Below are 12,718 nucleotides of genomic sequence, written 5' to 3'. Positions count from 1 at the left end.
ATTGTCATTATAAAAATATAATACATTAAATAGATAAATACTATATATCGCAGTTAAAATAGAGAAATAAACTATAAAGTGTAATATTATTAAAGGGCCACTTCACCCACTTCAGTTTTTTCTTAACAATTTCCAGAGATAAATGTGTTTTTTGATCAGACAGTGGATCTGAGATACATTCCCACAACAACAGAGGAAGTTGGGATTGAAAAAGATAAATAAAACTGACAAAAATTTGACGTCTAAATGACAGCCTTCAAAGAACATAAAAGCCTTACACCGTTTTTCACCACATTTCTGTCAATTAAAACAAGTTTTATGAGTAAAATATCAAATTGAATCCAACGCTGTCATAGAACGTGAATTAAACAAACACTGCAGCATCTTAATTGTTTTAAATTTGCTCTCAATTTGGGGAAAAACTGGGTGAAACAGCCCTTTAAGTTTGTCCGCCCCTATCTATGATTTCTCCATCTAAAGTGTGGTTGTTAAGATTCTTGCACAAAGACAGAATTGTAAATTCTGGCTCTTAACAACAGTATGTCGAGGCCAGATTTAGATTACAGATTAGTATTTTAGCTCCGATTAAAAAAAAAAACACCCCAGCAGGGACAGATTTGTCCGTCTGTGCTGTTGGAACATAACAGACCTTTCTTTGCACACACTAATCAAACCCGCGAGTTCTAAAAGACTGAATTACAGCAATCTCTGTTTCACCCTCGTTCCCAGATTAGGTTTTTGCCCGTGACATTTCGCTCGTCTCTGACGTCACACGTGCACTGGAATAATGATCAAAGTGGTCACACACACACACGGTTTTAGAAGCACAGTGTCAAACAAAGTGTGGGTACAGACCTGGCAGCGATGTGGCTGTAAAACAACCCTGAGTCACTAACACTCTGGGGGAGGCAGTAACGCAGCACTTGGAGGCGGTGTACGTCCATTTTGGCAAAGAGATAAAAAAAACAACAAGAGCGAGAGAAGCAATTTAAGACACAAACTCCCTCTTGTTCTGCGCCATGACCTCAAAACAATAAGTCCTTTAAAAGTTCAAATGTAATCCTTCCGTTTGTTAAATTGCAAACAAAAAGAACGCGTCGGGTCAAAGAAACGTCTGGTTCTGCTGCGGCCGCTGTGATGATGATCAACAAAGAGACGACTGATGGACAGACGGGCAGAGATGAAGTCATTGACCAGCCTCTGTGTGTGTGTGTGTGTATCAGGGAACCTCTGTGCTATTGTCATAACCCAAGGGAGATTACCTCATATCCATCTCACCCATCCTCTACCCCCCTCCAACACTACAGTGTGTGTGTGTGTGTGTGATGGGATGGAGGGTGTTGGGGTTGCACCCCCCCCCCCCTCCTCCTCTTGACTCCAGCCTGCTGTTACCATAGCCACCCAGTATCAAGCAAAGGCAGAATTAACATCCAGCCAGTCCATAATGTGGTCAGCACCTATTGATTGATGTTCTCTAGCTCAGAGGACGACAGATATACAGGGTGAATGTACAATAACATGTACATTGACTGGGGGAAAAAAAGTGTTTGTGTGTTAAAGGACCATTAACGTCCACCGAGTAATTGACGAACTCACACTCGATCAGGGTTCGACACACAGTAGCAGCACGTAGATTAACTCGAGAGCGAGACTGATGAAACGACGCAAGCAAGCTCTCACATCGACAGACCTTCACTTAGTTCAGGGGTCACCGACCTTTTTGAGGCTGAGAGCTACCTGAAGGGTAGAGAATAACATGGAGGGTTACCGTATTCACATTTTATACAATTTACCATTTAAATAATGAATATTATGCATTGAACTGCATACACGTTAAGTCCAGTGCTTACTCCTGATGATTTTTATAAACAATATCAATTATATTTTACTGAGTGATCATATGGATTTCATACAACATGCAGTTATCCTATAAGAAAACAAACTAAATCTACTATTTTCTGAATCATTACCTGAACTGAATGATTTTGCTTTGAACATCATCATTTCCAGGTTTTGCAAACACCGATGAACATTCTTCTGACATTTTACGGACCAAACAAGCACTCGACAGATTAATTTATTATGAGAATAATCGTTAGTTACAGCCCGACAACTGGTGGTACACATCTAACCAATCAGAACGCATGTTGGGGGGCTGGTTGCAGGCTTCACCTGTGCCTTCTTCTTGCGTGATTCTTGAATGGTTCATAATTTGCCAAAATATCAATATGTAAAAACACTGTGTTGTCTTTAAAGTGCTTTATGAATAAAGTTGGATTGGATTGGAAAGCATACGATGAAAAACGACCAAATGATCTCTCTTTTAAGTATTTTTAACTGATCTACAGTTCGGCAGTTTGTCCAATCGGTGGCCGACAGCGGACATAAACGACGCTGAGTCACAGCGCGACTGTCGACGTGACTGGTCGCTCGGCATCAGTAAATGCTATTTGTGGTCGGTTAAGTACGGGTCATGTTTGGTAAGTGTTGATTAAACTAGAGCACCAGTCAGCAGCAGCACTTTGTATTCGGCTTACACTTTACGCTGGCTCTTCTGCGGCACCGTGCGCACAACTGGACTTTAGGACACTTCTGTGGCAGCAACCGGCAAATGTTAACTAGCTCCATCTGTGACAGCCTCTATAACATTTATTTAATCATTACAGACTATGGAAACATGCTGCAGGGCAAGTGATAGGGCGAGAGCTTCTAACATGTGATAGTAAAACGTGGACATGATTCTCCTGTTGTGTCCCCACATCCCAGAGAGACGACGCAAATAAAAATACACAACTTATTTATATAGAGTCTGTTACAGGTTCTAGACATTAATGCATTCATCATCTTAAATATCTTACTGTTAAAAAGGTACAGTTAAACATACAAACATCTAAACTCGAGGACATTTGTTCAGTATGTTTCTCTAAGACAGGGGACCTTAAACTCAAAATAACCTGGGGGAGAGTGAACTTCTAGTCTGGTCAGGAAGGGGTCTGTGGTCACTCAAGTGAAAAAAGTCCAACAGTTTGCGAAAAAATAACTGTTTAGTAAGTAAAAAATGGTTATTATATCTTGATAACCCATCATGATGTTGCAATTCTAAACATTTAGGATGATATTGCACACTATTTCAACGTACAAAGGTTTGATAGATTGCTCACACAAAAAAATTAACAAAATAAGAAAAACAGACAATTAAAACACTAGAGTATAGAAATATTGTTCACTGTTGGGCAGTTTGGGCCAGTTTTCATGAAGTGCATATGCGTTGGTCTGGTTGGATCTTTATTTAAAAATACACTAAAATGCAAAGAAATATGTATTTATTTCTCTGATAAATTCTGTTGTGTCTGAATGTTGAATGATTTTTTTTCCTCTCGCAGAAAAACAATCAGAAATGTGACAACTGACCCATTTTTCTTAGCTCCACAAATGACGCAAATAGTTTTATACGGACTATATCAAATCATCTTTTCTTTGACGTGTATCACTGAGGAAGAATCTTAATCTAAAAAGGAGATAATTAAGTGGTAGCACATGAACAGTAAACAACAATAAAAAGGAGTGTCATGAACATACTGACCCCCACAGTGACATCACTTATTCATTACATATTGCAATGGATGCCAGTTGGCCCTTAGGCTAATTGTCGCATACAGTACAGAGTGATGATAGCAACCCCCCACTTTGAAGCCACCCCTCCCCCACCTCATCCTCCGCCTCCTCACAGCTCTGCGCTCGTCTCCTGTCACTAATCCCTGATCCTTAAAGGGGAAACGCTGCTTCCAATTCGGCGACGCGCTACGTCACAGGACACGCGTCAGAAAGACGAGATTTGTCCATTTTGACACATTTGAGGGATCGAACGAATACAAGGTGAGATTAGAAAGCCACGCAATGTCAACACGAGCGATGTGTCATCAATAATGGAGACAGTGAAGCAGAGAGGTTCTCCTCCCTCTCGTGTACTGTACTTTAAAGATTACTCGAGTCCACGCGGTCAAGCGTAAACCTCTCATCATGTCATCTCTTCTCTTCTGTCCCACGTACTGTGTGTACTCAAGCTTCCAACAAATCACCACATCCCATAATGTAATCTGGCAAGAGCGTATTATGCACAAACACTCCCCTCCCTTCATCCATCCTTCTATGATTTGGCTTTTGATAGTCCCACTCACGCTGCCTCTCGAGAGATTAACGCTTTTCTTCCCGTCTTTCTTTCTTTCTTTCTCACGGACAAACGCACACACACACAAGCAAGCAACGAGTCAGATGGGATCAATCTTTTGAACGAGCGAGAGCAGCTGAGCAGAGACCAAGAGAGAGGAACTCATTCCTTCTTTCCATGAAAGAAAAAAAACAGAGAACCAATGACAGATTGCTAAAGGGTAACCAATCAGGCCAACAGCTGGCTACAGAGAAAACATAGACAGAGCGCTGGAAAGAAGGAGACAGACAAGAGAGAGTCAGCAACTCCTGGAAGAGACTTGCCTCCCCCATTTCCCCCCCTCATTTTCTCTACAATATATAATCTACATTACACCGTAATAATGTGTGATAACACACAGAGAGAAATAGGTTTTTTTTAAGCAGAGAAACAAAGCTACAAAAGACACCGCACAGATACTGTGGACTGAAAGCAGAGCCACTCTTTAAACAAACAAAAAAAAGAAACTACAGACAGCGAGAAAGAGAGCAACATAATTATAATGCACACCCCAAACGCCACTTTTTATCCAAACAACTGCACAAGTAACAAGCAAGAGACGAGAGGAGATGATCGCGCTTACCCAAAATCGTCCAGGGAATACATGTCTCTGAAGCGGAGGACAGGCGCAGTCCTCCGGCAAAGGATGAAGGGAGGAATAAAGATTATGGAGGAGAGGGGGAAGTGTCAGCCTGAGAGGAGAGAGCGACGCACATGCTGTCCAAAAACGCTGGAGCCCCCCTTTTTTTTTTGTCACCCCCACAACAGCAACACTTCTTCACATCCTCATGTGAAATGTTTAAAGAGCCCTACTACAGCAAACGTACAGTAAGTCTGAGAGAGAGAGAGCGCGCGAGGGAGGGAGGAAAGATGACGAGTGTTGCAAGAGTAAGGGAATGCAACACACAGAGAGAGAGAGAGAGAGAGAACATGTGACCAGTGTAGACCAGTCCCCCTTGCTCTGCTGCAACGATTTCAGTGCCGTCTTTAAACCTCCCAAGAATCATGTCCACTGGAAATTACATGGTCGCCCATATGGGAAACTGGAGTGTGTTTACAGTCACTAGGGTGGAGCTTTAAATACGTTTTACAGTGACAAATATAAACCATAATCACCAATTAACTGCACTGAAACACCTCATTAATTCAGCCAAACGGCATAAACAAGTTATTTTTCCATTACAGAAACAAAGGCTTCATTCATTTTTCACGGTTTTACTCGGGCGGGCTTTATCAGAAATTTCCCCACCGGTGGATCATCGGGCTGAAGCTGAAGCTTAAGACTATTAACCTTCTTTGCCACAGGGAGCAGAGATGTGGAGAAACAAACAAAAGAGCAATCTAGCCCACGAAAAGATTAGGAGGCTTTGTGGGTTATAGGGCACGCCACGGACCTGGGGTTAGAAATGGAGCCCTGGAGGTCACAGACATTAAAGAAAACTTTATGTTTTTAAAGCCTTTAACAGTGAGAGTACCGTTTGCGACACGTTTGGGCAATCGCTCTAAACATTACCGTAATTACGTGGCGGTTTGGGCAATCGGAAAAAAAACGACGGTTTCTGAAAGCTACGGTAATTTCTTTCCACGCTTTTATCCAAAAATGCCCTGAAGAAGGTCCTTTTGGGTGATAAAACCACTACGGAGGTGCATAGTTACCATTTTGTTGGCCTGTTTTTGCACATTGGGAGACAACTACTCCACACAATTTGTTTGGAAATATGTTTTATACTATTAAAATGCAAAACATCTTATTCATGTACTACTACAGTGTTTTTTTAAATCTAAATAAAAAAAACCTAAAAAACAGTTTTTCTTGACTTTAAACTGTCAATACACTCTTTTAACACGCAGTCAATTCTAAATAAGTGCCAGAAACTGGAAAAATGGGCAAAAGCACTTACTCACAGGACATTTTCTGGCCCTTTTATGTATAAAATAAGCAAAAAAAAAAAAAAGGCCAGAGAGACATTTTGCGGCTTCTATGTTAAAGGGTTAAAAGAATTTTTGCATTAAATTAGTTACAAAAAAAGCTTGAGTATGAAGTAAAACAATAGTGAGTTGACGCTGAACGACAGAACATAAAACTAAGTTAAATCCGAGCTCAAAGTGTCGGGTGCAGCCGAGTGAAAGCTGAGAGAAAATATGAACACCTCGCTGAGCTGTAAAAGCTTTTTTTTTTTAGTTGGGGGGGGGTCATCTGATACGACCTGTTTGACCTCCATGAAGCCAAAGGGCGTAAAACACCGCTTAATGACGCAATCTCAAATGACACAAAGCGCATGGTGTGTGACGCATGTGATCTGCCAGAAAACGAGCAAATTACAGTTTGAATGACAGTCTGTGGTGTTTGAGAAAGTACAGTTGTGCATAATGGCGCACACAGTGGTGCAGTGGTTAGCGCTGTTACCTTACAGCAAACAGACCCATAATATGTTCTGCTTGAACACAGTCAGTGTGTTTACATATGTTAAACGTCTGATTTTATTCGGACTAAGACAATAGTAGTCGGACTAACATACCTGGATAATGCGATTCATAGTCTGATTACTCCTAGTGCATATTAGACCTTTAAGTTTTCATAAAAAATGTTGTGATTGCTGTTTGGGCACCAAAAAATGTCATTTAATCATTTATTCATAACCAAGTGACTCACAAATGACAAACACTGGGCTTTGATGACGCTGGAGGAAATCCTGCTCTCACTCGTGCAGTCAGTAATTTGCAGCGAAATCCAGGCTGAACTCTTACATTATCCCTGTCAATGAAAGCCCCCGGAGGATTTGAGCGTGTCGTTGGGAGTTGTGGTGATGCAGTGCTCACGTGCAGCTGCTCTCTCTGATCGCCAGTAAAAAAAAAAAAAAAAAAAAAAAAGGCATAACTCAGCGTTTTTACCTTCCACTGGGCTCATTCTAGGAGTCACCACAGCAAGTGCACACCTGACGCCTTGCCGTTTTCTCTTTCAAACCACTCTACCTTTCTTCAGCAAACACATTTCAGGACATAACGGACATTCATTTCCTTTCAACTTAAAGCTGCAGTAGGCGAGACTATCCCTCAATTTTTGGGATTGAGTATGGACAGATGCACTGGTTTCACACAGATGAACTTATTTTTCTATAACATTTGGTGCTTTCTTGTAACTGTATATTTCTTCATCTCGCACGGAGCAACTGTGTGACCACACAAAAAAAAAATATATATATATATATATATATATATATAATCTTCCCTAATAAAGTACCTTTACTGTAAACCAGGGGTCTTAAACAAGTGAAACTGGGGGCCACATGAGCTTCTAGTTTGGTTGCGTGGGGGCCGTCAAGTGAGAAATAATCCAACTGTGTGGGGAAAAAGAGCTTAAAATGATATCATGATATAGCAATAATAGCATTGTGATGATATATCACTTTATTTCTAATCACAAGTGGGGTTTAGATAGCAAATATGATAGTAAACAAGATATAGTTCACAATAAAAACAACATATATGATACAAAATGAAAATCTTTAGATTTGAGAACTCTGCTCTATCCCAAACTTTTATCACTGAACCAAAAGTCAAACTTTGGTACCAGCAGTCCACATAAGACTTGTTTTAAGTCTGATATTTGTCCCCAAAGACAGTCTGGGACACAATCACACCTCAGAGCAACCAGCCACACAAGTGATACAGATGAGCCATCACACAATAAAACTGGCAACCTATCCATCCATCTTCTAGTGTACTAACCTCAGCTGACATAGGGCGATAGGTGGGGTCAGATCTTCAGTCCATCACAGGGACACAGAGACAAAAAAAACATCCACACTACTCTCACATCTACAGTGAATTTAGTGTTCAATTTACCAAATCCCCAAATCTTCATGTTTTTGGACTGAAACTTGAGAACCAGGTCAAAACCCATGCACACATGTGGAGAACATGCAGAAAGGCCCTTGTTATGACCGGGTCGCAAACCCCTCTAGAAATAACCACACTCACATCTTTACCTCACGTGCACATGTATAAACAGAGCACTGCACATACATAAATGCATGTTACGTAAAACGCTGCCAAAGGAACCAGCAAAGCTGAACAAATCGTCTCTTTGAATTCGTCTTCATCGGCCGGGGTCACCTTGTTGTCGCTTTGTGGAGATTTGAAACTTGCCTTTGGGCTTTGAGTTAAAGAACAGACCTGCCTCTGGCACAACAAGCACACAGGACGGGACAAACGCGCACGCGTGGAGCACAGCAGTGCTTTCATCCGACTGGACTGGAAGATATTCATTTGCCAACTAATACGCTGACTTGTCTGAAATTGGAATAGTTTTGGTGCTGCTGGCTTCCAGCTGCACGAGGCTACAGGACAGAGGAGGAAAAGCAGGAGCCTCTGCTGCTCTGTTTTTCACTTGTTATGTCTCGGTGTCTCCTTTCCCCCCCCCGTCCTCGTGTTTGTGCAGAAACATCACACGAGGACGAGTGTTTGTGTGTGTGCGAGAGACACACAGACAAGAGTGCACTGTATCTCAGCAGAGCTGTCAGAATAAATCTGAAGCCATAAAATAGAACGGTGCAGACACGGAGGAGTCAAACTACAGGCAGCAGGAGCAGGAAAATGTGTCATAAATAGAGCAGAACACAGAGACTCTGCTGCTGCTGCTCCTGCAGGAGGAGGAGGAGGAGGTGGAGAAGAAGAGCTGGGCCTCAGTGCAGTCCGTCTGCATACCACAGCGAGTAGGAAGAAGCTTAAAATACCATATATACGCTAGGATGCAGCACCGGGATTTAAACATGAGACACATTCTCTACATACAAACATGTGTGCGTCTGTCATGGAGGCTTATGTAGGAGTGTGTGAGGAAGAGGGAGAGGAAGAGGAGGGAGGAGGGGGCTGATAACCTGCCTGGCAACCACCAGAATAAACACCTCCTTCTCCTCCTGTGATGGTCATAAGCACCGTCACTTATCCAGTTCCCCCCCCCCCCCCCCCACCCCTCAGAGCCCAGTATATCTTCTCTTTTTTGTGGTACCATTACATGATGCTGCTGTTTCCATGACAACATGAGCCTAGATTAAATCACTGCATTCAGTACAATGGGTGGGTCCAGTCTGTGGTGACAGAAAAGGGGGGGGGGGGGTAAAATACACGAGAAGTGACTTTAAAAATAAAGATGTGTGTGTTCCGGTGATATGAAGCGGGCAGGCAGAGCTGAGGCCCGGTGGGTGGGTGGATGCTCCACATACTGCCCTCACACAAGGACACCAATATAACCCGGCCGTGTGTGTGTGTGTGTGTGTCATGTGTCTTCACTACGCGAGCAGATGCCGTATATTGTGAAAGGATGAATGGGTGAAATGAAGAAAGGGCCAGAGGCTGCCGAGTGTCTGGGTGCGCATCTGTCACGATTGGCCGCCGCTTACCTCATTTTCCTCGCCTTTTTCTTCCTCCGGTGGCACCGGTGAGGAGGCCGCCGGTGAGACGAAGCACCAGTCCGCGTTTACCGCAGCACACTCACACACAAACACACACACACAGTGTGTTAAACCTGTGCTAATGTTGTACACACGCTGACAATGACTCGCGTGTTAAGCGAAAAGCCGAGCGGCGTCTCCTCCGGTCTTTGTGCTCCGTGTTCTGTGTTCTCCGCTCGCGCCGCTGCGGCTCGTGAAGTCCATGTCCAGCCGGTTCCGGTTCCGCTCGGTGGTTAAGACGGTGCACGGTGGTGGTCAGCCGCCGACTCCCTCGTGCCACTTTTCCTTCCCATCCGGAGTGTTTTGGTGAGGTGGTGGAGAGAGATTTGAGGGGGAATGCTAAAACGGCGTGCGACTGAAGAGGCGAGGGGAGGGGGGGGGGGGGGGGAGTAGACTGGCTCAATGCTGCCCACCTGTGGTGAAGACGCTCACATGCAGCCTGCGGACGCCCACCACCAACCCCACCCACAGGTCACAGGCCTCCATGAAGCCTGGCCATGGATGGATTATAATTTCCACTATATCAGGGTTTGTCACTCCTGGTCCTGGGGAGCCACTGAAGCCTGATAACGAGTCATTTATTTGATTCAGGTGCCTTTGGGCAGGGAAACACCAGGACCAGGAGTGAGAAACCCTGAACAACTGTTATGCAATACAAATACACTTAAAGGTGCCATATGTGAGAATGTGGCCAAAAAAGATTACTACATTCAAATTCAAAATACCAAGGTCTTTTAGGTTTCGTTTTCTGACGTAACTGGCAACCCGTGGTTGCTTGGCAGCTGAGACTCTACGGACTGCAATGATTGGTAGACGGCGGTAGGTGGCGCCACATGCCAAAACATGATTTCAAAACATAAACATGATTTGCAGTCTGTAAAAAAAATGTTTTTAATGTTAATATTTTGGCTGTACTGTTGTTGGTGAGTTCAGTTTGTTATATGAACATTATTCCTGAGTCTCTGTGACATATTAGGAGGATTTTATGGCCAGTTGCTTTAGATTTATTACATAATGCACCTTTAAGTTGTATGTACAAGTGTTTTTAAAAAAAAATAAAACTTGAGTTTTTCTTAACACTTTAAGGTACTAACCAAGAAAAAAGCAAAAGCATTTTTTATTATTTTATTTAATTTTACTGATTATAATAAAGACAATCAATATATATATATATATATATACTTTCTTTTAAATTAGACCCTACAGTATTTCAGATACAGGCCTCTACCAAACGGTTGAGACGTCTGCTCATAATAAACCTGGTTTGCATAATTCATAAAGTACAACATTCAGAACAAGTCACATTAAGTGTTAGTGAGTTCAGTTTGATGCATTTAGTGTGGTCGACCAAATGGTTGAGCAGTACCTTAAAGGGTTAATTTTAGATACATTGTAAATAACTGCCAGATATTCAAAGTTCTTCTTGAAAAAGGCGCGGGACATTTTCTGGCCCTTTCATGATTAAAATAAACAAAGTCCAGACGGATATTTTGAGGCTTTGGTGTTAAAGGGTTATAAGCCTACATTTTGAAACACCTAGTGACTTCTATGTGGTTCATTCAAAAAGACAAAGAGCACAAAAAGCAGTACTACTATAATATTTAATGCCATTGGAAAAAAAATCTGTCTACATAAATGAAACTTCCTAAAAGTAAATTATTATTATAACCTTCTGCACCACCAATTAAAACTAAATGTTCACCCATAGTTCCTAAAATATTCTCAGCTTCATTTCCCTCACAGCTCTAGTGATGAAAAGTTCACTTCTCATTGCTGTCTCTCCTCAAAATAGCTGATTTTATAGACAGTAATGGCACAGATCCATCTGGATTCTCTTATTCCTTCAACAACTAATGTTGAGGCATTCTCGTGAAAACATTAAACTTCTCAAAATAAGGAAGAAAAAACTGTCAAACAGCTTAAACTTGTTCAACAGATAAATTTGATTGCGATGGTGGTGAGAGGTGAGGAAATGTCACAGTTACAAGACATTTCCTACAGTACACGCTGAGCATTTGGATTTTGCTGCAGGTCAGAGTGCAAATCACGTGCAAAAGATAACGAATAAATCCAGCACGCGCCTCTGCTTCTCGTCCTCTGGAGGAAAATTGGAATAATTATATTTAATAAACGTTTGCATCAACTGCATTTATCTGCTTCTGAATTCAGATATACTCAATTATAATCCTTACTTTCTGCGTCATGAAATGATTATCACAACAGTGTAGTCTTTCAAGATGTCAACACTTTGATGTGCAGTTTAAACAAAACGAAAACAAAAAAACCAGGTTCCATTGGAGTCAGTGTTGCCAGATGGAAAATATAAAATTGCCATACTTTGACTTTAAAATGATTGTATTTTGTATTGTACTTACGCCTTTAAGCATTTGTTTATTAAACAGCTTTTCAGATTTTCAACATGTAAAATTGTTTATTTTTTAATCTTAGACAATAGACATCAAGTAGACAAATAGACGACAAGTGCAGAAAGCTCCCAGGGTCAGCAGCATGTCTTACAAAGTTAACTAAATATGTTAATTAATAAATTTACTTATTTATGTATGGTAAATAAGTGGGGAAATGGGAGAGGGGGAACTTGGTAACCTGCAAATGGTAGTAACCAGAGGTGACAATCAGGGACACCACTAGCTGTCACTGAAATTAACCTTTGAATGAATGAACCCATGTTCAATACTGCTTTATTGCGTCATTTGAGCATCACTAGCCTCTGTACTCACCCTGTTCCACAAGCTGGATTTTGACAAGCCTTTCACTCTGCAAACAGATGCTTCTGGTGTGGGCCTGGGAGCGGTCCTACTGCGGGAGGTGGATGGTGAGACCAGTTGTGTTGAGTCGTAAGCTGATTGACAGGGAAACGAGGCACTCAAATAATTTATAAACATTATTAAATTGTGCTTCTGATGGGTTTTTATTTGGAATAAAATGTCTCTTTTGATCCCTCTTACCATTGCTGTTAATTTGTCACCAGCATCCAGCTGCATTTAATGGTCATTTTACAGAGCACAAAAAAAATCTTCCACTTGTTTGTGCATCCCAC

General features: G+C 41.9%; 1 protein-coding gene across 2 annotated transcripts in view; it reads right to left on the bottom strand.

Annotated features, from left to right (window-relative positions):
- evla (Enah/Vasp-like a) overlaps nt 1–9,960 on the bottom strand; it is a 34,992-nt gene extending 25,032 nt beyond the window's left edge. The window contains exon 1 of one of the 2 annotated variants that reach the window (XM_083903361.1): nt 9,610–9,960. In XM_083903361.1, coding sequence (XP_083759487.1) covers nt 9,610–9,614 — 5 coding nt within the window. In that variant the 5' untranslated portion in view covers nt 9,615–9,960. Of the gene's footprint in view, nt 1–4,790; nt 4,882–9,609 lie in introns of those variants that run through there. The other variant, XM_083903360.1, reaches the window with a different exon arrangement.
- Between the last annotated feature and the right edge of the window lie 2,758 nt (nt 9,961–12,718).

Source organism: Microchirus variegatus (genome assembly GCF_963457635.1).
Source record: "Microchirus variegatus genome assembly, chromosome: 2".
Classification (NCBI taxonomy): Eukaryota; Metazoa; Chordata; class Actinopteri; order Pleuronectiformes; family Soleidae; genus Microchirus; species Microchirus variegatus.
This window is presented reverse-complemented; position numbering and strand designations above follow the sequence as displayed.